We start from the raw sequence: 26,427 nt of genomic DNA, 5'->3' as shown, positions 1-26,427 counted from the left end.
AGGTATCCTGCAAACTTCTCAGTCGTTCCCTCGGTCTCAGTGCAGGAGCCAACAAAAGCAATTCTATTTCTGTTGGTGTGCAAGTCATTATGTGTGTATCACCTTGTGTGTGTGTGTGTGTGTGTGTGTGTGTGTGTGCGTGCGTGTGTGTGCATGATTAAACCTGATGCTACTGGATGGCAATGCGATGATGCATGGGTGCAGCTTGGCACTGGGACACATTAATAAAGCAAGGCTGTTTCCATTTGTTTTTCACATGGCCAATGTGATTAATTCATAAGCAGAACTGGTATGGGCACATTGATTATCCACATAATCCATTATCATCCATCTACCGCTCCGTGTCCCCAGAACCTATTTGCTTTTTAAACGCTTTCGCAGGGTCTTTCATTCACTAGAAATTTGATAATACAAAATTATATTCGCTCTGCCCTTCGCTCATATTCTCTAGCTCTGCTACCCCCCCCCCCCCCCCATCTACTTTATGTTCAGTGTCGTGTTAGTAAACTGTACTGACACCAGCATCTCACCTCCACAGGCGCCTCCCACCCCTCGCTGTCTGCCGTGTCTCCTTTACGTCTCCCCATCCTTCGCACCCCTACTGTACGACATGAATTTTCAATCACTCAGTTTACCTAACCCCACTGTGCAAAAATAAAGTGAGACAACGAGACACGACGAGCGGGGCGGGGGCACCGGAGCGAGAGGTTCGAACTCCAGGTGGGGCGCTGCAGTTTGTACCCTTGAGCGGCTACTTAACCCGATTCGCTACAGCGGCTCCCCGGCTGTACTAATGGATAATGGGATTGTGGGAAATACAGGGCCCGGATAAAGGCATCTGCCAAGCAATCAACAGCGATGTTCTGCAATGTCATGACATCGCGCGGCGATCATGGGACGTGAAGTAGGCCAGGGTGGAGGGGTTGTTGAGATAATGAAAAGAGAAAATTAAGGAAGAAGATGAAGGGGGGAAAAAACGAAAGATCAGCGGCTCTTCACATGGAGACACCGAACCAGGCAGACGGATTGTAACAGTATAGGTCACGGTATTTAATAGACCGATTGGTGCTGATTGAGGGAAGCGAGAGGAGGGTAAAAAAAAGCCAGAAAGTGGAGGATGGAGGCAGAGGGGTTGAAAATTATATTTTGACAGTCTGGAGGTGGTAGGGCAATGGGGAAGCCAAGAATAGATGCACTTTCAGTGGCATGAAATATTGAGGAGATGGAGAACAAGAGATGGAGGGATCAGCATGAATCTGATGAGAGAGAGCGAGTCCAGTTATTAGTCTGTGCGTGAGGGCGGGAGGGGGGCATGAGTGAGTGTCGAGAGTGAGCGAGAAAGGAATCGTAGAGACAACACAAAAGTCGTGTGTTCTACAGGCAGTGGATTAACGTGAACTTGGCGGAACTTCAAGAGCTGAGTCAGGGAGGTTGAACACGGCGGTGATGCTAGGTTATCATACGGCCCCAAGTCATAACAGCTGATTATCCAACTACAAAAATCAAGGCCATCATTAAATCAACACAATCTGCGCCCATGGACAAATAACGCGGTGTCATGTAATTCACCTCCATTGGGGGGAAAAAGCCCTTTCCATTTATCTCTATGCATTTGTGTCTTTTTAAAGGATTATTACACTGATAAGGCTTTTTTTCCCCCTAAGTAATAAATTACACAGAACCATAGTCTATTAGTGCTATTAGTATCCATTAGTCGTTTAGTATGGATTTGAAATATCAATAGCAATTTTGACATTTTAACATATCATTTAAATGACTGCAAAAAGTACTGGTTTAATATTATATAAACCATTTATTATTACTGTTAATAAAAAAAATAATGCTTCAGTGCAATGCATTCAGTTAACACAGATCCTTGTTTGACCATTTCCAGCAGATGGTTCAAAGGAATATAAATAGCATGGTAATACATTAATAGCATTGGAAAGTGTATTTTAAGGCAATTATGATGATTATTTGTTAATTGTTATTCTATAAAACGCAATGGAAAAAATACAAAGGTAACCTGTGGGGTCACATTGAGGGGCCGTTGCGGCCGAGTGGGTAAGGAAATGGACCCTGAATCAGAAAGTTGAGGGTTCAAATCCCAAACTGCCAAGGTGTCCCTGAGGTGCTACACACTGCTCCCCGGGCGCCTTTCACTGCTCACTATGGTGGTGGGTTAAATGCAGAGGACACATTTTTGTCACTTTCACTTGATGACTTATTGTTTCTAACCAAATTCACAAGGCAAAATTATCTTGCGGCAAAGCCTAACCTTTAACCTTTCTGAGTCTGGGACACTAGACCCGATATATCTGACTTGTTCAAATAAATAAAAATTAATGTAATACCAGGTGGGGGTCTTTTGTCCGCAGGAAGCAGAGGATCGGTTTTGCACAGCTACACAAATGCACAATCAACAAGCAGGTCGATAAAGAGTCCCACATCAGCAGTCTCTGCTGACCCTGCAACAGTCGCTCAATCGATTAGGGAAGCAATTAAGTAAGGTGCTCAATGTATCCACGGATGTCTTTTACTTTCCCACTAAGACCTACTTCTGCTTTTTTTAAAAAACTCTTTTTGTTAAAAATGGATGACTTGTGGAACAGTGTAATTGATTTTACATTTAAAGGAAACAATAATGTTGATGTTTTCTTCAATTATTAATAATTTAACCAAACATCCCAATGAATTCTCCTTAAAGAAATGTGTCCAAATCCATAACTCTGGATTTTTTTACTTCAAATATTTTTTAAAATATTTGTCCTCCTTATTACCATAATGCCATAGAGAGTACACTGTTCGTGTGAAACTGAGCAGCTGTCATGATGCATCAATTGCAGTATAATGTTCAGAATGGCCACAAGGTCAGTTGCCCACTCTGCACTAGCATTATATCTTTGTTTTATCACTGAAGATTCCTTCTGTTTTAAAAATATGATTTTTTTGTGATAATAGACATGTTAATTTTAGTGTACTGGGCTGTTCATTTAACATGTTCATTTGTATAAAAGTTAAAAAAAATGTGTATCTGTAACAAAAATTGTACTTGATCATGCTGCCGTAAAATTGGTCAAAAATTATATTAAATTGTTTCACTAATGCTTTTTTATCAAAAGCTGGTCTACTTTACTCATTAAGTTAAAAACAGTTCAAAACAATTATTAGAATCACCCCATGGGATAAAAATAATGTAAAAACCATTAAAGAACGTTAGCACAACATGGATCACTTTTATTGTGGCCTGTGGTACCTTTAAATTTGCTTCACTGGTTTACTAAATCCAGAGTGCTGTCAGGGTCCAGATTGTCTTAGGATCGAACGTCTCATGAACTTGCGGCAAACGAAATCAGCCCCACTGCCAGCCAGCAATATTCTGGCTCTGCGGCTGAATGCCTGGCCCCTCCCCTCACGTCTGCAGCTATTTTCTGCCTCCTCCATAAATGTTAGGTCGTAAGTTCACCCTTGAATAATGGTTTGGGTGACCTTTTTTTGTTGGAAAGGATGGAATGAAAGAGAGAGAGAGAGAAGTCAGAGAGAGGGAGAGAGGAAGAGGGAGTAAGATCCTGTGGAACTGGTTGATGTGGACGATCAGCAGTGCCCAGAGGGTAGAGACGGAAATGTCAACATTGCAATCAGGGCAGGGTCTGTGTGTGTGTGCGTGTGTGTGCATGTGTGTGTGTGTGTTTGCATATCCACAGGTACATGAACAGATGTTTGACCATATGTGTGCAACTGCAGTTCTAAAAATGAAAATAAGTCACATACATAGACTATGTATATCGGTTCATATATTTAAACTGTGTGCGTGTGTGCATGTGTGTCACCGTGCAAACTCATGATCCCATATTAGCCTTTATAAGAATAAGCAGAATCTCTGCAGGTCGGATGCAGGCGGGAGGGGAAATCAGGGGTTGATTGTGGAGATCTACAGCACAGCAAGCATTACCCTCAGAGCCCTAATCACAACTGCCCTGCTGCAACTCTGGGTTGTGTGTGTGTGTGTGTGTGCGTGCATGCGTGTGCATCTGTACAAGAGCATCTTTATGTATGTGTGTCAGAATAAGCATAAAATTAACCCGCTTAGTAATTGGCTGGTTGTTTAAAGATGGCACAAACCAACATTGGCGGCATGTTCAATGTGGACTCTGCAGGAGTTGTTAGACATTAAACACATGCTAATTCTACTGACCTGAGTTCACTGATGTGATAATTATTATTTTAGCATTCACAAGAGGACTGCTTACGTTTTTATTCCTTCACTTGTTTGGAACTGCCTTATGGGAGGAGAATATGAACAGACCCACGGAGAAATCGTGTGTGTGTTTTAATAAAGGAGCTTGGGGATTGTGAGTTAGTTGCCAGACAGGAGGACAGTTGGCTAATCGGTAAATCCTGATTCCCTTTAGGGCGCGGCCGCCGCGGTTCCACATCCAGCCACTCTGCATTGTTTAATCATTTATGGCAGTGGCAGCGAGCTGAACCCCTGACTCTACACACTCTCACTGATGAGCAGCCAGGAACGGGCCGCTCCGATTGGATCACCATCTTCACCACTTCGGGGTGGTAACATCGAGTGGTAACTGTGGAGACGTCTCTTGGCATGTCCACCAGGGCAGGTCTGCATCTGGTCAGGCCTGGAGAGCGCTTGCAAAATTCGGAAAAACATTACGCCAGTTTTCATCCTGCCACAAAGGAACACACTAGCTGCAAACCCGTCCTCGCTGTCTGGGTTTTGACCTTGCGCAGGCGTAGCGTACTAATCGTAAAAAAGCCAAATTACACCAGAACCGTTTCGCAGGCTTAATTCAGTCGTCTGTCATTTTTCACAGATTGGAATCAATTCAGCAATTTATTCACTTTAAGTGTTTTATGGGTGCAAGAATGCTGAGGGGGGCTCTGTTACACTTCACTTCCATTTATTCTAGTCGTGTGCATGAGAAATGATCGAAATCCACACAAACATAGACACTGCCTCATATTTTATCCCATTTAAGGACAAGAGAATTATTACATCGTGATGTTTTTTTTTCCCCTTGTATTTCCTGGTAGAGAATTGGAGCATTATAAACTCATGAATATCCCAGGATGCACTGTGACTCTAAAAAAAAATCAATATAAATGTATGAGTAATAAAACCAGTTGAGGTATTGATAAATTATGATACATTGTTTTACATTGACAAAAGCCATACTCTGCACAATAATAAAACAAACAAATGTATATTTTTTTCTTAAAATATTTTGTGTGTTTTAATTTGTCTTGATAAAAACGAGGGCCTTGCGATCATTTTATATTCGGGGAATAAACTTAATTCGCCCGACAAGATTGATCACTGTTCGCCAACAAGAGACGCTAGAATTAACACAGGAAATGCATGACATCCTGCTGCTTGGACAATCTTGCCACATAACAAAGTGTCGATCCAATATGCAGTTCTGCACTGAATATGATTAGTCATTTAACAGGCAACTCGGCGTCCAAACATCTCGCAGAACCCACCGCCTCTTCACACCTTCGGCCGATATAAATCAAGCGTTTGATTGAGCTGGAGGAAGGAGACGCTCCGTTATTTATAGGGGCGCGCCACAGACCTGCCAGGCCCCAGCCACCAGCTTCCGATCGCTGTCACATCTCTGGCCAATCACCCTTCGGCAGCAGGGTCAAGGGGTCAGACCATGGCTTCTCGTGCTCCGCCTCGCCCGCTGGGCGCAAGGAGGCGCATGACCTAATTAGCTGTCTGAATAATTGCCTGCTGCCTGGCGTGAGGTGGAGCGAGGGCAGGGCATGTGACGCTGTGCTTGTGTGAGAGCGTATAGAGACGTCGTTTTTGGTGTTCTAAGAACATTGCAAATTAGCACAGAGGGCGTGTTTGCGAATGTCACATCAAGTGTCTTTCTAGTTGCCGAAAATAAAGTCCCACGAACTAGAAAGGCCGAGTCAACAAATTGACATTTGTGAGATGTCTTGGTGTGAAAGATCTGTGGATCAGCTGATCAGCAAGACATATTCTAGAGAGCATTTGCTTGTTTAGAAAGCATCTATCATTGGTCTGTAACCAATCTTTAGTGACTGTGTTCCAGATGTACATTTACATGGTAACATGGTAAAGCTGCAAATGTCATAAAACCTTGAAGATATCTCTTATCAAAACATCAGACCAAACGACTGAAATGCAACATAACCAATTTGGAATGTGATTTGGATCTTAATGAGGAACTAAAATTGGTTTAAGGGCCAAAATGAAAACCTTTAAGGAATGAAATTTGAAATAAATTTGAATTCTGTGGCATAAGCATAAGTCTACATTTTAGATAATTTAGATAATTTGTCATTAAAAAGTGTTGTTTATCATTCGGGTTACCATTTTAAATACTATTGACGAAAATTAAGAAACGTCCTGGAAGTGATTTTGTCAAATGCTAAGTAGTAAGTAGTACGTATTATTATGTACCCTGATTAACAAAATAAGATAACATAAAATAGCATATAACAGCTTGCATGGTAAAATATATGTGTGTGTGTGTGTGTGTGTGTGTGTGTGTGTGTGTGTGTGTGTGTGTATATATATATATCTCTCTCATGGTGTCATGGTACATGCATAAGAGATCAGCATCACGGACTTGAATGTAAAAAAGTTGACACCCCTCTGGTGGGCTCAGCCTAATGGTCTAAATGGTTATTAATTTGATGCAAGGCTTCAGAAACTGGAACTGAACATTAAAATGAAATTTCTGTTCTGAAGCAAGACTGCTATTTGTAATATCTGGATGTGTGGCGACCTGCTGGGTGAGCATGGCCCATGTCCCATCCATCAAGTCTGCTCCAGCCTCTGAAAAGCCACGCGGGACAGAGACAGAGAGAGAAACGCTTGATAGAGTTGACTGATAATAGGATGGCGACGCCGTAGCCAGATTGCTCACTGGCTAGTTCGATAGTCTGGAAGGCTCAGACGACTTATTTTCTTTCCTCAAAGAAGGGTTCAAGCTTTTCATGCCCGTTCCTCTTCATCTGACACTTCAGACTGGCAGGTCTCTCGTACCCCGGAGGTTACACTGACCCCCCGTGTGTATGTCGGCTGCGCGCTGCGGCTAAAAGGCGCTGAGCGGTGTCGGCCTCGGCTTAAATTCCTTTCATCTCTTGTTTTCAGAAGGACCCACGCGTGCAGTCATTGCTGAAGTCAGCAGCGGCAGCGGGGGTCCCGGCTTCAGAAGGGGGAAGGAGAACTGGTCGTTGGCCCCCGCTGTTAACATGGCTCATTAGCGTAGCGTTAGCCTCGACGTATGGGAAATCAATGGCTAAATCAGAAGTCCAAGTCAATGCAATCCCACTTGTCTATCGTTCCCCAGTGGTCCGCCATTGGTTGTTTTTTTTTGTTTTGTCTCAGAAAAGACCCAACGAGGGGCCTAAAGTCTGGATTAGAAGTTCTAATATCAGGATGTCAGTCAAACAGCCCCCTTCTCAGGCCTGTCAGTTTGTTTCGCCGTAATCTCTCGCAGAACGAAGGGTGACACGCCTTACTGCTGTTATTGCAGCCCCTCCAACCGCCTCTTATCTGGCCGTGTTCGAGCGTCTCATGGACATACAAAATGCAATATGATCGGCCACCCCATTATCTATCTATCTATTTTTTTTTTTTACTTTTTGCCTGTGCAAAAGTAAAAATAATGGCGAAAGATGTGCCCTTGATTATCGAAATGGCATCTTTGCTGAAACCGTAAGCCCCGTCGAGCCATTATAAGTCATTAAGGGCGAGGACGACTGGGCCTCAGATGATCCACTCCTGCCAGAACAGCCGTTGTGCACTATTGATTGAGTCGTGGAGAGGTGCTTGTGTTACAAAAGGCGGCTCTCAGCCCTCCATTACAATAATTGTGCGGCGCACCACTCTCGGGAAGGGGAGATGAAATCATTAGGGGGAGACAAATCCGAAATCACCTCTTGATACAGTGCCGCTGACATTTCCCCCGAAAAGCCTGTCTTCTTCAGGCGCGTATGCAAAGTACTCAGCCTGCGAGACAAACAGCGCTCCCGCCGAACCGGTTTTGGCTGGATTTTAACCATATTCAAAGAGGCGGCAGGCGAGGACGATGCCTCTTACCGGATCCAAAAAAAAAAGTTTAGCTGCACACATTCACACACGGACCCATGCTCTGTGAGGTGTAACCCCATTTGGCAGCCCCAGCCACTCGGGCATTGCTCTTTGTCGCCTGTTTGGCATGCCCCGGCCGTCTTCGGGGACCCACTTTAGCGGCGAAACGCTCAGTATTAGCATTTTCTAAAAGGCCAACCGAGTCCGCGTGTCAGAAAGAGGGAAAAGGTCACGAGGTTTCCTGCCAGGATCCAGGTTCCGCGCACTCCATCAAAAGCCCGGTGCCTCGGTGCGCCCGTAAAGCGGGCGGTGCTCAGGGCCCGAGCGCATCACCCTAGGCTCCCATCTGGGATATTGAGAGCATCATTCAACTCTCATTTAGACCGGAAAGCAGTAAGTGTCCCCAGGTTTGGAGGGGTTTGGAGGGGCCGCTACAACACTAAATGCAGGGTGCCACTTCATCCTGGGGTGAAGGGCCCCGGCTGAGATGGCAGGCGGTGCCAGAGACACGAGGAGGACGGTGTCGATTTCCCGCCGCATCCGTCTCTCTCGTCAGCGCACGATGGCTGCCATCCACCATGGCTAGGCAGCCAGCTGCGGGTGTGCGCCGAGAAGGCCAAGGCATCAGCATGGTGGTGACAGCTCAGGTTCGAGGAAGATCACGGGCTTAGCTTGAATGAATTTCCCAATCTGAGGATGGCCTGAGTGTGAGCGATAGAAAACATTTACAGCATTTATCAGACGCCCTTATCCAGAGCGACTTACAATCAGTATTTACAGGGACAGTCCCCCCCCTGGAGCAACTTAAGGTTAAGTGTCTTGCTCAGGGACACAATGGTAGTAAGTGGGATTCGAACCCGGGTCTTCTGGTTCATAGGCGAGTGTGTTACCCACTAGGCTACTACCACCCTGTGCTGGTAGATTCTTTCTGCTTATATAAGAGGTAAACGACGCTGGCACATTTTATGTTGGCATTTTTTTGTTCTGCTTTTTTAAAAGATTGTTGGAGCCACATTGAAATACTATCTTGCTATTTTCTGATATGTTGCTGGGGCTACTGCTTCTCTTTGTGACCTATAAGGCCTATTTCAAATAAAAAGAAAAACGCATGATGTTTTAGGTCATTTTTAAGAGGAATTACAGGTGATACAACATTTGCATTCATACATGATCACGTGACATTTAACTAAATAGCTTGATGATTATCGGGCCGTCGTCTCAGCATCACAACGCCTCGGCCTTCTCTGCGAGTGCAACTCCCCCCCCCCTCACTTTTCTCCTTTCGTCCTTTCCCCCTGTGCAGCGTACATGCAGCAGGTAAATAAATCACGGCTTACACGTGTAAGAGACAACGAGGCTGTGGGGGATTCTCTGATGTGCAGATGTTCTCAGCTGCTTCGCTCAAGGCCAAATGGCAGAGGAGGACAAAACAGCATGCACATAATCATCATCAAAAATAAAAAAAAAAAAACCTCAAAAACACAGAGTCTGAGCTAACACCAAAGCCTCGTTTTCCCCTTGTATGAGGTATATTAAGGACAGGGATTCTTTGCTTCTTGTTAAGCAAGGTGCTCAGGTGGAGAGGAGTCTCTTTTCAGTCCTCCTCCTGCCCTCTTCTCTCCCAGAACAATTGGTCGATGCTGAGAAGAAGCAGTAGACAAGCCCAAACAATGTACCTTCACCGAACCATTTTGTAATTAAGCAAAATGAAATTAACGCCATTATGCTTTTCTGAGGGAGACATGAATTATAGAATGATATAAAGAAAGTAAGAGGCAAATGAGATTGATGGATGGTGATAGGGGACAAAAGAAAAAAAATGGAGAGGGAGGTAAATGCGTCTTGAAGTGTGTGTGTGTGTGTGTGTGTGTGTACGCGGTAAGACCTTTAACTTGCATTTAAACTCATTAAGGAGAATAGGATTATTCATAATGGCCATTAGACAATAGATATCCCCTGTCTCAATCGCTAAATAGAAAATGAGAGCGAGAAGAGGGCCCAAGCGGTTGAGGGAATAAAGAAAGACATCACAAAGATTTCACTTTACCAATGGCACTAATGAGCAACTGAGAGAAAGTGGCGGGATACAAAGACAAATTGCCTAAGAAGTGGCTTGTTTAGTGAGGAAGACGATAAATGACTCGGAAGAAATTATCTTGGAAGCACGTGAGGTAATTCACACTTTTAGAAGACTGCATTTCTTCCTATTTTGCGGTGTGAAACATGGCACTCAATGCAACATGTTTGTGCTCTAATTGAGGCATTAGATATGAATAAACCTTTTTATTCCATATAAAACATTGTATTAACATTACAAATATATATATATTTCCACCACACCTGGGTAAATGTTGGAAACCGCTCGTACGTGACATGGGGACATTACATGTAGCAAACGTTACCTCTTTTATATAGCACAAAATGAAATAATAAAAGGACCACAGAAACTTGGACCAGTCTGCTGGGTTCCTCCGCCCACAACATAGGCATTTAAAGGAGAACCACCAGTATATTTCACTGTTAAAAGGTGAGCGCGACTGAACACCGACGGTTTTTCTGCTCATTGTAGCAAATCAACGCATCAGGCGTACGGGACCTTAACTTTGTGACAATATAGAAAATTTGTGGGATGCGTCGATATCGGGGCATCAATAACAGTAATCGAATCGTGAGAGCAGATTCACCTGTTTATCATATGTTGGAGATCAATCCGCTTTCTGGATAGGACCCCTGCTCCCTGGACAGGGTTCTGTCCTGTGGCTTCGTCTGCCGGCACCGCCCGTCCTTCTGGCTGTTGGTTTACCTGTCATCTGTACAACTCCCCCACGCAAGCTTGTCAGTTGTTGATGTAATCACGCCACTAAAGACCTAATAAACCGCCAAACAGCGGCCTGGGCGAGCTGGTGCTGAGACAGTATAGCAGGAAATGGTAACTTCACACAAAAAAAAAAAAAAACACTCCGGCAAGTGATGTTTCCCTGTCTGCTGTGGGTGTGTGGAAACCTGGCCAGCCACAAACTCCAAGTGAGTTACACAGGCAGCATGGCAGGAGGCCAAACTCAAAGTCATTTAAGATCTTGTCAGCAACCAGTTTTCTTCTGGGCTGCTCCAGAAGGTTTGGGGCTGAAACTGTCCATTGATAAAGTGTAAAAATAATAATAATAATAAAGTGTTGTGGGTGTTCTTATGTTCAATTGATCACCACTGTCCAAGTTTAGCTTGTTCAGTTAATTACAAGTTAGTAAGGTTTTGGCCAGAGGAGGACAGGTTTCCACTGGTCCATCTCAGTGTCTCTTTCTTTCAGGGCTTCGGATCCAAAGGAGTCAGATGAAACCCAATCGAATGAAAGCTGATTTGACGAGGCTGTGATTACATGAGGACAGCACCATACTCCACAGTGAAATCGCCCCAGATCCAGACATCTTTGTCGAGTCTGAGATGCCTCGGCCCGGGTGCGGCGCCAGCATTTCTTTGGCAGCAGACGTGTTGGCATTCATCTCTGATCTTGTCCACGCCTGCAACGACATCATCACTTCACAATCCGCCTTGACGGTTGCGTATTCCTGTCAGACCCGCAATGTCTTGCAGTGGAGCTCTTGTCGAGGCAAACATTTTGAGGGAGAAAACTCCAGGTTAGATTTTCAAATGTCAAATTATTTATGTCAGCCATGCTTTCCTGCTGGTGGGTTTTCTGTTGCTAAATCAATGCTTCTATTGGACTTTAATGGCTCCAGAGTGAAATGATTCATGTTCTTCACCAACTTATAGGCAGCAGTCTGTTATAAATCCGGAGCTCCCAGTTGCTTAATGCTGGGAATTATGGATATCATAAAATATTGATGTCAGTGATTGACTCACATGTTAGTTTGCTGACATGCACTGATGCATCTAATTTAAAAGTTGGCATCAATGACAATGGCCCATTTTAAAGAAAAATGAACACAATCGTTACGAAATATCACATTGGGCGCCCTTTACCAAGACGGCTTCCTTTTTCTAGACCACATATGTAAGACAACACTATTATTTCCAGATGTATTTTGAAACATACTGGCATGTAATTTAATGTAGTTTGGAATAATAGGAGCAACAGAATTATGTTATTTCACCACCCTGTACATTCTCAGTCAGACAGCTCCAGCTAGTGGAGCTTCCTTATGTGACAGCGAATTCCAATATTCACTGTTAGTGCCAGTATGTCTGTTTATTTATGCAATCTTAAAAAAAAAAAAAAGACCTCTGTGACCCTGGGAAATCCAAGTGTCCTCCCACAACACTGCTTTCATTTCATTTAGCATGTGCTTTTAATGAAGGAACCAGACACGGGCGTAATTTAACATCACCAGCCGACGAGGAAAAGGCACATTCCCCGCTAAAAGATAGAATGAAGAAGAGCTCTTCTCGCACCTCACTTTTCAGGCATGCCCCAAACCAGTCTCTCTTTCAGATTCCCATGACTGAATACAACCCAACAGGAATAATAGATTCTTGCGATTTGAGTGTTTTATTGCGATTTGTCCATTTTTTTTTACTGCAGAACTTGCTGCTTTGCGTTTCAAATGGTGTCATCAGATTACTCACACACTCTGATGCTCATTTGCATTTCATCACAGTCTTTTATTGTTTAGGTGCAAAATTCTTCCTTCTTTTTAAAGCTCCAAGTGAAGGATAGACAAGCCTTTAAAGGAAAGTTCATGCATGATCTTCTGTGTTTGATCAGTTTCTTGCTGCTACACCATCCATGTTTTTTGTGTGTATTGCACGCTTTTTGTTCTCTGCTCTCTGTTACATGCTGTTTCTTCATTTAAAACCTGTCAGGTTGTGATATAAGCCCCAATGGAGTCACATGGAGCAACATGTTTCCTTTTTCCTCACAGAGAGGTAAGTGACGCACACTCACCTCTGATTTTAACTGAAATTGAGCACAGCTTGACGTAATAATAATTGCAATTCAGACATTGTGGAAGCGCTGCTGCAACTGAATGCCAATTGTGCCCGGGGCACATCTGCGGCTCGCTCCCATAACCACTGCCATTAGAAACCTGAACCGTTGACCGCTAACTCGAACGTGATACGGAAATTTTCCTGAAATGTTATTCATTCGGCCAGACGATCTTTAAAAAATGGTTGCATTATGCTTGGGTCGAGCTGCAGTTGGACGCTGCTCACTGTGATTGATGTTGAATATTGAGTTTCCAGGAAATGTAGGGAAAAGAAATAAACAGAACCTTTATGTATTTTGTTGCACCATGACTGCATAATTGAATTATATGAGGGCTGCTTTTATTGTGTTAGTACAGTGCAGAAGGACTCTGTAAAACAAAGAATAATTTAACAACACGCTCATACCTATGGCCAATCATACCTATGGTGCCCTATGGTGGTGGGGGGGGGGGGGGGTATACTGAGAAGAGCATGCAAAATAAATCCAGTGCACACAGTGTGCCTCCCCAGCATCATGCCTTTTCCACCGCACACTGCCAGCCACTTTTTTTCAAGAATGACACCTCACTATTTTGCAGAGCAGTATGTGTTGTGACAAGCCAGTGCAAAATGTGCTCTTCTGGGGGAGAAAAAAAAAAGCGCAAGGCTGTTTGAAAGTGTGTGACGGACACCGAGGCGTCCCCCCCAGTTCCTGTCTTGTCATGTGAAATACACCAGGGCGCATGAAGATTAGCCTTTTGTTAAATGGCTGATGGCTGCAGCACAATTCTTTATTTATAAGCACCTTTGTCTTCCACTGCCAGTGCAAATGGAAGCTCAATTAAGGCGAATAAATTAGGATTAACGACAAAATGCTGAGCATTTTCATTTTAATTAAACATGTTTATTATTTATTTCCGTGGATAAGAGTGCTGAGAATTAGGGAGGAAGAGATGCGTGGCTGGTCTCAATTGCCTCATGCTTCACATAAAAGCATGGATGGAAAATGAAAGATAAAAAAGTCAGCGTTACATAACGTGAAATAGCTTTAACACTTTACTTCAGAGTGCCTGCAAAATGACTTGTATCCTGCAGTCTCCCAACTGCATCCCATTACATATATGTTAATTGCCTAATCATTTTCAGGATTTTTACGATACACTCATCCCTCATCAGAGGGAGAAGTAGCCCTTTTTTAAACTAGTCATGTTTTGGTACATTTTATCCTGAGATAGTGAATCAAAATCCATTCAAATGTATTAAAAAAAAAAACACCTAAAAAACACACACACACACAGTTACACACACTTTGTCCAGTCTGAATCCAGTGGGCCGAATAATATCATATCAAGACACACACGTTTGACGTGGGTGAAAATTGATATGTTCAATATAGGACAACCTGTGTGTCCTGCTGGTGCACTTTTGAATGGGCCCTAATCACCCGAGCCTACCCAACCGTAATGTGACTCGTGCCACCTGGGTGAGCACTATGGCATCACACTATTTAATGGGTCTAACATGTATGTCCTTAAATGTATATAGGGCTTATTAAGATATCAAAATATATGTTTGTTGACTAAATAAAGACATCATTCTTTCTCCGCTTGCCCCATACCCCGGACAGCCATTCGTCTGTAATAATAACCAGTCATAAATCACTTCACTGAGCATTGTCCTGCTCATCAGCGAGGTGATATCCTTTAATAAACAAGACATAATGAATATTTATGAAGTGGAACAAATGAATGGACAGTGGACAGGAAGCAGGAGTGGTAATCTTTAAATGGCAGCGTGAAATTAATTATCATGCCGACGTCCTTGAGGGGTTTACATTTAAACGTAACGTTGCATTTAAACTGCCTGGTCAGGTCACCGAGGGCGCTGCTTATCCAGGCTGCTTATCCTATCTCCACTTCTCTGGAATGATGCTGACCTCTGTCCTGTCCAGTTCACTGATAGCTCCACGTTAGTGCACCATGACAGTCTGATCTGGGCTGGCTGTCTTGGTGTGCTTAGCATCCATGTTTCGTGGAATTCTACTTTAACGTCTCCACTTGACATTTTTTTTAATGGATGCTTTGATGCTGAGTATCAATATATTGAGAATCTATAGGTTTTATATGCTATAGGTTTTATTACCCATATTCGAACACGCACCCTCTGCTGGCCAGCCAATGGGTTTGAAATGATAGGTGCAGTGTTGGCCTAGCGGTCAAGGAAGCATCCCCATAATCAGAAGGTTGAGATATGAGGTGCACCGTCCCCACACACTGCTCCCCGGGCGCCTGTCATGGCTGCCCAATGCTAACCAAGGGTGATGGTTAAAAGCAGAGGACACATTTCACCGTGTCACCGTGTGCTGTGCTGCAGTGTTTCACAATCACTTCACTCTCACTTTTTTCACTTTCAAATACATTTGTGCCACAATTTATCTGGACAATGACAGAAGATCAGAGCCAACAGCAAACCAGCAGCTTCCTTATTTGCATTTCTTTAAATATTTTGGTTTTAGATTAACAAAATAAGTAGTTTTTTCTTCAATGACTGTTCGTTAAGCAGTATATGACTAATTAATCAAGGTTTAAAGTACAGACTAGCTTGCTGCCAGAGCTACCATTACTCATTCGGAAAGAATCCTATACCAATTTTCTTTCATTTTATTGTTATCGGCACATTATTCTAAATTATTAGAAATACCTCTTTATGCATTTATATGTGTATATTTTTCTGACAAAAATGAACGTCCAGACCATTTCTACTTGATTAAATCCTGCAATAGAGGAAAATTGAGAAGGGGTTTACTACATAAGCAAATTTTCACGTTATTGCAGACTCACCTAAACATGCTGGTTAACCAAGGATCAGGCACAATAAACGTCCCTATACAACGTCGCAACACATTTGTGATTGTCATTTCATTCCTCCATACAAGAAATTTCATAAACAGCGCCGCCTCGTTCTCAAGCAAAATGACTCGGGCCCTTCACTTCATAAAAGGAAAATAATCAGATAATAAACTGAGGTTATTGCCTCCTCAAAATCAAAACAAATGTCATCTTAGATTGTGCTTTCTCAGTCCACCCTTTAACTGGTGGTGAAGGTCCAGGCACAGTAGACATCAGCAGTCATTTTCCCACAGCGAGACCCTATTTTCCACTCGCTATCGGTTCGATACAGGTTGGGTTAGTTTAGGGTTCAAGGCTTGCTTTCGGAGCTGTTGTTTGCTTTCAGTGGATATTTTGCCATTTTGCTCATTGATGGTGCAGATAAGAAAAAAAAAGACTGAGCCCTCAAACAAAAAAAGTTGACCAGTGTTTGCGCTGTGTTGCCAGATGGGGAATTTCCCATTCAGTTCAACAGTTTGGAATTCTCCAAATTCTCCTTCTTTTGTGGTCTAGAAATATGGCTTCAAATAAAAAAAAATTGGGCTATTTTGAGATCAGTTTGGTCTTTTTTTAAAAAATATGTATCTAAATAACCCTAAGAATGCCCATTTACATATGTCATTTAAAAATTTAAATAAAATCAATTAATAAATGTAAGTTTAGAATGTTTAGATAAGTCTTCTCTGTTGGGCAACACTTGTAAATCATTCAACCAGCAGAAAACCTTGAGAGGAACCCAGAATAAAGTCAAACAGGCGTAAGGCAGGGACAATGAATGCAGCAAAATGAGACATTAGTAATAATGTTGTTAAGCGGATTTTAAATGAGAATAGTTAAAATTGTATTTTTAAAATGATGAGCATGGCTTTTTATTGGTCGGCTGATGCTGGTTTTATGCAAGCTAGGCCTTGGCTGCAATACTTTTAGTCAATGTACTGAAGAAAAAAGTTCAATATTAGATTTTGGGCAGTTTTGCTTTCGTTTTGGCAGTTTTTGCACATTTATTGGTCTGGAAACCATCTGTTGTGTCTGGCAAGTCTGACTTCCAACTAGGGTGAAATCGGCACTGTGCCTTTTAGTGGCTTGTCCTGTGGATTTGGTCCGTCCTCAAACAAACGTAAAACTATGACTGGACTTGTGCCAACATCTGCCACAGAGATTGCTGTGAACTGCCAGGACCGAGACACTTGCAGCCCAAGGCAGGGTAAGAGCTGCTTTATCTGAACATTCTGAGATTCTAGCATGTGCTTTGCATATCTCCATGAAATCCTTGAAACCTAAGGACTTAAAACTTACCATAGTGCCGTACCATATTGTTTTGAATTATGTGCATACTGATTATGACAGGTGTCCATCATTCCTGACTGTTGCTTTGAAATCTATTTGAATTTCGAGTGCATTATTGTATTACTGTGAATAAATATTTGCATATTCGCTGCACAAAAGAGTTGGCTTTCTCATAAACAGTGTTCTGGCTTATTGCAGTGAACATAATTTAGGATTTAGTGACAAGTAGAGCGGAGTGGATCCACTAAAGAGAAAAAATGATTGTTGTTTTTCACCAGGCAGTTGTCAAAAGCCTGGTGGAAATGTTGGGAATGTGCTGGTTGGTTTTAGACAGAAGACAAAGAAAAAAGCATCAGCGCTTTGTTGTTGGATTGTTGACATGTGAACTTGCGCGCTCTGCTCTTAAAAAGGCCTTTTTGGAAACATTAATTCGAGTTTTTTTGATTAAAAGCAGCAGACATGGACCTGAAGCTGGCGATGGTGGAGATGGTTTTACTGGGGTAAGTCAAGATTATAAACGTTACATAGCAGAGACTGAACCAGAAACTGATAACTTATAGATTTCATATGTAAAGATCATGTGGTCTCGTGGCACTGCTATTCTGTATATATCTCAACAAAGCTACAAATATATCAAAACAATCATTCTATAATTCAGTAGCTGTGAGTAGAATATATTATGTTTGTTCCTTTCATTGAGTAAGAGTGTAGCTCTCCTGGTTCCAGGTTCTATGGCGCCCTGGGCAGACCCCCAGCCTCCAGTCTTAAATTAAATAACTGTTACTTGACATATAAAATGAATGTCAAATTACCGTGGTATTAACCTACATTTGGCCACCGTCCCTGCAGGAATACCATCAAGCTGCTATTGATACCGCAGGTATATTCAAAATTGCCCTCTGATTAACCTAATCAAGCGCTGTTCCCTTCACTGTGCAGGTCTCTAATCCTCAGACTATATACAGAATACAGTATCTATACACATACAGCATCTATATTTCATTCATGTGATTATTACATGGGGGTGGAAAGATTTGGAACGAGTGGTTGGACCCACAAGATGTTAAGTCCTAAATCTACCAGGCTTCATTAGTAGCAACACTGTCATTACCAGAATATAATACCTGTCAGAAAGCTTCTTGTCTGTACATTTTACAGCAAATGCCCAACCCTAATGACGGGTGTAATTTATGTCAGAGCATAACACCAGTGATTACATCATAAACTCTAGCTCTTTGCTCAAAAGTACTACATTTCATGATATTTTTTGCAGTCTGACACCTGAAGGTCTGTCTAGTCATAAATTTATAACCCAGTCTGTTCTTTCAGTGATTCTTCTTGAAAATTCTTAGTTTTTTTGTCATCAAAATGAAACACCTAATTCTACTGACCCACTTTCCTGACCTTTCCATTTTCCCCCGGCCACACTGCACATTTTTCAAGTGCCAGAATGCACATAACTATTAAAAATCAGACAAGAAATCTGCCAGTCATATCTGGGTTCCAATTAGCCTGCAAAAAAAGTTTGGAAAGTAGGCCAGTGAAAAAGTGACACGATTGAAAGAACCACATAATACACTTTTCACAATTAGAAGTGACGTACAATTTGTGCTGTGCATGAAAATGTACAATGAATGGTGTTCACTGAACATGTTCATATTTATCGGTTTTATGAACAAGTGTAAACGCCGAAAAAAAAAAGAACAAAGGCCTATTAAATATAACAAAAATGGTTCCTTTTCATTTGTATGAAGGAAACTTTGAACTAGTTCTTTTTCAACACACCTCAAAATTCTACGTTTCTTTTACTATATTGAGAATAAATGCACCACAAAAATAAAATAGAAACTAAATCACAAGGCTGAGGGTGGAATTATAATATAATAAAATGACTCATAAGATCTTAGCTACTTGGTGAGTTGGGAAACATTAGGAACAGATGCAGTGGTAGACAGAAGCTCGATTTAATAATGACCTGACGGTGACTTTATTTTTATGAAAGTCAACACAAGTTTGTGCAGTGCAGTGCTGTGCTGCAGTTAATAAAGTCTGATGTGTCAGTGTTCTAGTTTGTTTATCTAGGTGTTCATTTTTTATTGCAAATCACTGTTTTATTCATATCTGTGGTGATGTGTGGTACTTTGATGCATCTGCACGTAGATTATTTTTAAACATAGGCAAAACCTGTTGCCATAAAAGGGTACAATTTGCGTCCTTGAGTCAACTTGAACATGGAAAAAATGAAAAATTATAATTTGCTTGAATTTATTTGCTATGACCTCTGTGAAACTCGGGATTGTCTTGTCCTTGGATTGTCTAGCAAAGTGAAGATGAAAGCCCAAGGTCCTCTGTCTGAAAATTACAGAGTTCTCCAACTGTGTTCTCTAATGGGCTATTTGGAATGGATGCCAGCAAAAAGGGCTTGGAAGGGTTTCCAGATTGTTCCTTTACTGAGGGCAGTTGACAACTGTAACTGCCTGGAGTCTGCCAACCAGCTCTGGCAAATGAGAGGAAAATAAAGCCATTTGGCTGAGCTTAGCAGTAGTGGGTTCAGCAGAGAATTCAAAGGTGCAGAAAGGAAACACACAACACAGCCCTAGAAGTAATATAGTTTACTTGGGAGAAACTTTGCTCCAATATCATGCTTAAATTTCACCTATGGAATAGTCCCAATTCCTGTCACGCACATGCTGGGTGGAACACCATATACGGTAAACTGGAACTGCCACTGTAATTTAACAGAAGACAATTTACCAAAATATAGACCATATTGATTTTCAAGGGCTTCAGACACACACAGAAATCACACAACAGTGAGAAATCAGGGGTCTGTTGTGTACCTGAATGTGCAGGAAATATTCGAATGTAATTAATTATAGGGGGGTGTCTTTGTGCATATGAATTCCCATTGTATAGCAGTGGTTCCCAACCTTTTTACCCTGAAGCCCGCTAGGCCACCACTGCCTCATGGACCAGGATTCTTGTGGAATTGAATTAATTTAAACGTAGACCAAAAATATGCTTTAATTTAGATTATTGGGATTTTACAAATGTAATCTGGTAACCTCACAGCCTCAACGGTCGGGGTCGCGGACCACAGGTTGGGTACCAATTTTGTATAGGACTGATTGTTTTTGGAGGTCATTCTCATTGGACATTGGAAAATGAAAGATGAGACTATAGTGTGTGCCACCCTGTCTGGTGTGTGCCACCACTTTGTGTTGAACTTCCATGTGTCCACATGTCTTCTCATTGCAACTGTAACACTTGTTACCACCTGCAACTACTTTCAGGGCTTTCTCAAAATCCCTGTGTGTTACATTAACCTATTTGTACTTTTTCCTCCCAATATTTTTACTCGCTAAGGTAGACACTCCCTAAATTGCATATTCATTGAAGCAAATGTGCTTTAGATTTACATTTTTATCAGACGCTTGTATCCATAACGCCTTACAAAGTTAGATGTCTTGCTCAGGGACACAAAATGGTTTGAACTTGTGACTTTGTGGTCTTCTGGTCCATAAGCACTTTTTGTTCTGGACATTTTAAAAGCACCTTGTTCATGGGGTGGATGTCACAAATGTGATATGTTACACCATGTGATATGTTGTCCAATACTCTTGTAAATGCTGGAATTGGAAATCAGACTTTCTTAGTAAGAATTGCGAGTTGCCTGGAAACATTTCTGTACTTGTGTTTCCAAGTCAGTGCTGGAAGACTAATGTTTCTGATTAGGATGAATATTCACCAAATAAAATAAGATGAATCGTCTAACTCCACATCCATGTTAAATCACATGACATTCTTCTAGGCTGATTGGCCTCAGCAGAGAGGCCATCCAGAGACCAGACTACGATGACACGGCCACACCTGAGTTCCTCAACCCCTCCTGGATGGCACACCTCCCTGACAACCGTTCGATCTCTGAGGTCACCATGCCTGGCACTCACAACACCATGGCGCTCTATGGCAGCCCGCTGGCCGAATGCCAGTCATGGACATTGTCTTTGCAGCTGCAGGCTGGCGTCCGTTTCCTGGACATACGCGTCAGGTACAAGAACAACAACCTCACCATCCACCATGGCATCTCCTACCAGTACGCGCACTTTGGGGATGTGCTGCAGGGCGTGGCTAACTTTCTGCAGCAGCACCCCAGCGAGATGGTGCTGATGCGGCTGCGGGAAGAGCTGAGTGAGACCGGGGACATCTACCATGCTGTAGTGAGGTACATCCATCAATATGCCAGCTGGGACATGCTGTGGCACAGCAGGAGAGTCCCCACAGTGGGCGAGGCACGCGGGAAGCTCATCATCCTGCAGGACTTCCCTGGGCCTGCTCTGGGCATGTACTACCGCTCATTGGACATCGCTGACGACTGGAAGGTAATGGTTTAAGTAATTCTTACTCCAGTTCAACGTCAGAGTATATTGTCTAGAGTAGTACCGCACACCATGTCACATGATCAGGTGAAATGTAGGGAGATCCACGGTCATTCAGATGATTGAAGATGTATAGAACTGACAGACACGCTACGAGCCAAAAGATAGGGCGGTTCTATGTAGGGAAAAATGGAAACACAATGGGACTGAAAGAGTTCCGATATAGATCATTTATTTTTCCATGTTAATCACCATCTCTCAAAGCTGATTACTATGAAGACAACAATAGTGCGCAGAGCAGTTACAGATGTGAAGAGATTTTATTCCATTCTCCTTCATACAGGTTTTTGACGGCTACTGTATCCAGGAAGAAGTTTCTAGTTCAAACAGGGCGAACATAGATCTCAGGGCAGGGTCAGTAAAGGGCTAATTCTGTGCTGTGGTAATATAAAGATTTTAGAGACACGGACACTTAAAGCAGTGGAGGAAAAGAGAATTGGGTGCCTAGAAAGATGGATATGGAGGGAACTACAAGCAATAAGTCGGAGAGACAGGATAAGAAATGAAGAGCTGCTCGGTTTGACAGGACAAGACAAATGGAGGATGCTACATTAAGAAAGCAGTGGAAGATATAGAGCTTCTGTAAGTAACCATAAGCTTGATGGTAAGAAGAAGAGCAGGAAAATGGACTATTAACACATACAGAACTAAAGCTAGCAAAGTATACTAAAGTGAGCAAAATTTTGATGATTATTAAACACAATGGCTGATAATTCATGCCAGAAATGCACCAGTTTAAAGGATATTGTACTAAGCTCTTGCCATGTGCCAGTTGGTCAGGTGGCTAGATGTTGTCGTATGACCAGGTAGCTTTTTATTTTGCCCTGAAGACTTGTCAGATGAAATGATGTCACTATAAACACCATCTTTCATGTACAGTACGTTGTTTGATATATATTTCTAGGCGCCCGGGGGCAGTGGTGGCCTAGCGGTTAAGGAAGTTGCCGTGTAATCAGATCGGTTCGAATCCCGATCCGCCAAACTGCCACCAAGGCACCGTCCCCACACACTGCTCCCCGGGCGCCTGTCATGGCTGCCCACCGCTCACCAAAGGTGATGGTTAAAATCAGAGGACACATTCCGTTGTGTCACCGTGTGCTGTGCTGCAGTGTTTCAAAATGACGATCACTTCACTTTCACTATATTTGAGAATTAATATGTAAATAGAATTCATTATAATCGTTCCTTCACCGTACGAAAATGAATTCATTACAAGGCACAGAGAAGTCTGCCAGATTCATGCTAAATCAAAGCCGTTCATGTAACCGGCAGCAACTGGCACTAGTCATTGACACTCATTACTCGGGGTACGGAGCACAAGGACAACTTTTAGTACTGGTGAGTTTAAATGTGACCAAATTTAATGTGAGAGCCAAAACAGTCACTTTGCTGCCAGAAGTACAGCTTAGCTCTAAATGTCAAATGCAGCTACATTCCAAAACCCGTAACAAATCTAGACAACGTTGTAACCGTATTAATATTTGTGCGTGCCGACGGGTTGCATAATGATAAGTGATGGACTGAATTTTCCAATAGACAGCATCATTTTCTATCATTAAAGCCAGCTCGTGATTTAGGTACCTTTTTCTCCAGCTCTGTCCGTTCCCTTGCATAAAATATCGCTTAACATCTTTCACCCAGTGACAGTGACAAAGTCACTTGTCTGCTTGTAAAGTCAGTCTGTGCTTCGACAGCTGCTCTAACTCTTTTCCATCAATATCAATCTGAAGACAAATATTGTATTTTATGCAGGGTAGCCAACAGTGAATGATGAGGCCTTTGGTCTCTGGGTCCAGTTGCTAGATGCACCAGCAGGTGCATAGACAGTACAGAGCAAAGACAGTACAGAGCAAATTGGCCTTTTACTCTTTATGGTTAGTAGTAAAATTCAAGCCATGTTCGTTGCTAGTTGAACACAGACACGCCTTCTTCAGCATGTTGAGCTGCTCAATAGATGATCAGATCAACCAAATCATAGCAAATCAGGTTAAAGTGTTATCATTATACAGTAGATTATTGAAGAATATGAAGGAAATAGATTTTTTGTTTATAGAAATTGTTATAAGCTCATTAATAGTGATATGTTTCTCAGCACAAAACTAAACTGTTGATAAAAGACACACTGCAGCACATCGCCATCTTTATTTCAAATGGTATCTCGATGCTGTTGATTCTGTACTAACTCAAGTATTGTGGAAAAGTTGTCAAAGATAAAAAAATAATCATGGAAACCACTGATGCAACGGAGTCCTCCAGCATCACTGATGCCTTATGAAAGTTCTGCCTTCGGTTCCATCCTTGCTTTCGTAATTATGATCTCCTCATCAGCATTAATATTCAACATTCGCGCGTGAGTTCCAGCTGACCCGAACATTGATGCTGATTCATTAACATAGTGACATTTACATTATGCAAAACAAGCGATAAAACAAATTAAGTGTGCACATTAGAGCTTTAGAGTTTATGTTCAAGTGCTCAAGTAACATTTTAATTTGAAATGATTCAATATCTATGTTTTGTAATATTCGTAAACAGTGCCAAGTTAAAACCTACAAAACCAAATACAGACAAGGAAAACGTGGGCAAATTAATAAGCAGAAGTGTCAAATGTTTGTATGCAGCTTGTTGGCCCATTATTATCATGGTGAAAAACAATTCACATAATGGGTGAATCTGCTCCAGAGGGGGGAAGAAATTAGAAGCAGCAAACAATTGATTAGACAAATTGTTTGCTACAATTTTGCAAGGCTGACGGTACATGAACACGTTGACAATAACTGAGGGTGCTAATCATGACTTCATTTGCAAATGCGCCCCAACTTGTGAAAACTGAAAGGCAAATAGGTTTTGCTGGTCTGGCTGGTTTTTAACAATGCATGTGGGAAAAATGCTTTGTCTTTCATGGACGTCCCTCTTCACAGGTTCCTTCTCTTGACCATGCAGCTGAAAAATGGACAAAAGTCTACAGTCACCTAGAAAAGGCCACGAAGGGGGACAAGACCCTCGTCTTCCTCACCTACACCAGTGGAGCCAGCATCCAGGCCTGGCCCTACGCTCTTGCTCGTCGCATCAACCCCCTCCTATATGATTACCTGACTGCCCGGGCAGGACAGACCAGGCGTTTGGGGATCATCACCTCAGACTACCCCGCAGCACCTCTCCTGAACGCTACCATCCATTTCAACTACGGAGGAAGCACAACACCCACCCCCAGCACCCCGGTCACGCACCTATAGACGTCTGCCCCCCCGGTGACCGAACGAAAACACATCATAGCTTGTCATATCCACTCAGAAATCGCTCCGACCGAAATAAAACGCATTCTCGGACTGTCATTCAGTTGTCAGGCTTGTCAGGTGTATTCACTGCAACGGTGAAGATTGAAATTTTGATAAGAGCCTTGGACCCGTTCCTTTCCTTTTTTCTGATAGGTGCATATAATGGGTTGATGCATATCTGTCAGTCTGATAAAAGCACATTAACGTGAACAGGAGGGGCTGGTGTTTACCATCACAAATGAAATCGAACCAACTCCGCATTTTAATCAAAGCGCTTTCCACTCAGCCGCCGTGGAGTTAAATTAAAAACGCTGTAGGCAAGTGTTAATGGTGCCTTTGATTTCATTTGGCCTCGTCCAGACAGGTTTTCCGAGCTGTAATTTAACTTAACGAACTCAGTGCCTAATTCAATGGGTTTATACCAGCTAATTGCCAGAAAAGTATCTTGACTGAGTTTGGCCCATGGTGAGGCTTCACTAGGTGCTTTTTGCGTTTTTTACCTGCATATACAGCTTATTAAATATCTTCAAAAAATGTTTGCAGGACTGGCAAATAGCAACCGTAAAATTAACATGGTAAATACACACTGGGAAACAGTCACAACATCTACATTTTTTGACATATTTTGCTGTTGAGTAAAAATTTCACCTAAACATTCTTAATTTCTTCAGAGGAAGTACAAAGTATGTTTAAATGTGGGTGACACTTAGTGGACACTTTCACTTTACATATAATGTAATTTACTTCCATTTAATGAGATACCCTTGTAAAAACCAGTCAAACTGCTGCAGAGGACTATATTTCTATGTAGAATTATAAAGATTTTATAAACTGTCACTGTAATTTTACTGGCTCCCGCCGGTCCCAGTAATCTGACATACATATAAACAGATTTATTTTACTGGCCTTCTCTGTTGCTTCAGAAGTCTAAATGTCTAAACTCACTGCGCTGAGCAACCAAGACGACACTTTAATGAAGATCTGAAACGAGCTGATTAGTGTTTTATGCTGAGCCACTATCAGTCAGTCCACATTTGCGCTTCTTATACTGTACCTAAACATTCACTAGTGAAGTGATTGTCACATGTGATACACAGCAGCACAGTGCACACAGTGAAATTTGTCCTTGGCATTTAACCCATCACTCTGAGTGAGCAGTGGGCAGCCACGACAGGCGCCCGGGAACACAGCTTTGCTCAGTGTCACCTCAGTGGCACCTTGGCAGATCGGGATTCGAACCGGCAACCTCCTGATTATGGGGCCGCTTCCCTAACCACTAGGCCACCACTGCTCCACTAGTTTACCGTATAGGGAACAAGACTAAATTTAAGGCAATTATGCCTTTTTCGCTATTTGTAATGGACTTTGTAGAGTACAAGTGGATGTTTAATCCACAGTGTTTGCCTGAGGACAAATCACAATCAAATAAGAAGGATATTAATGGATCTGCCATAATTCAGTGTCTGACTGAATTGATTGGGTGTGAATAGGTCAAGGTGAGTTCAAGATTAACCAAA

The 26,427-nt window shown here is 42.4% G+C and overlaps 1 protein-coding gene across 4 annotated transcripts; it reads left to right on the top strand.

The window, feature by feature from the left end:
- The first annotated feature begins 11,662 nt into the window (after positions 1 to 11,662).
- On the top strand, positions 11,663 to 25,987 carry LOC114770419 (1-phosphatidylinositol phosphodiesterase). Of its 4 annotated transcripts, XM_028964343.1 has the most exons (5): positions 11,675 to 11,727; positions 12,914 to 12,976; positions 17,645 to 17,693; positions 21,005 to 21,575; positions 24,554 to 25,987. In XM_028964343.1, the coding sequence occupies exons 2-5, from the start codon at positions 12,952 to 12,954 to the stop codon at positions 24,866 to 24,868; spliced, it is 960 nt and encodes a 319-aa protein (XP_028820176.1). In that variant the 5' UTR covers positions 11,675 to 11,727; positions 12,914 to 12,951; the 3' UTR covers positions 24,869 to 25,987. The 4 variants fall into 4 exon arrangements, with proteins under 4 accessions (XP_028820179.1, XP_028820176.1, XP_028820177.1 ...); XM_028964346.1 differs by lacking the exon at positions 17,645 to 17,693 and having other exon boundaries at positions 11,663 to 11,727; XM_028964344.1 differs by lacking the exons at positions 11,675 to 11,727; positions 12,914 to 12,976 and adding an exon at positions 17,066 to 17,110.
- The last annotated feature ends 440 nt before the right edge of the window (positions 25,988 to 26,427 follow it).

This window comes from Denticeps clupeoides, chromosome 20 (assembly GCF_900700375.1).
Source record: "Denticeps clupeoides chromosome 20, fDenClu1.1, whole genome shotgun sequence".
Lineage (NCBI taxonomy): Eukaryota > Metazoa > Chordata > Actinopteri > Clupeiformes > Denticipitidae > Denticeps > Denticeps clupeoides.
Note: the sequence above shows the minus strand (reverse complement) of the source record. Positions and strands in the feature narration are given on the sequence as shown.

Coding starts and splice junctions, on each gene's coding strand:
- LOC114770419 (XM_028964343.1), top strand. CDS start 12,952: ATGTTTCCTTTTTCCTCACAGAGAG. Junction 12,977..17,644: donor TCCTTTTTCCTCACAGAGAG/GTAAGTGACGCA, acceptor TTTGATTAAAAG/CAGCAGACATGGACCTGAAG. Junction 17,694..21,004: donor GTGGAGATGGTTTTACTGGG/GTAAGTCAAGAT, acceptor ACATTCTTCTAG/GCTGATTGGCCTCAGCAGAG.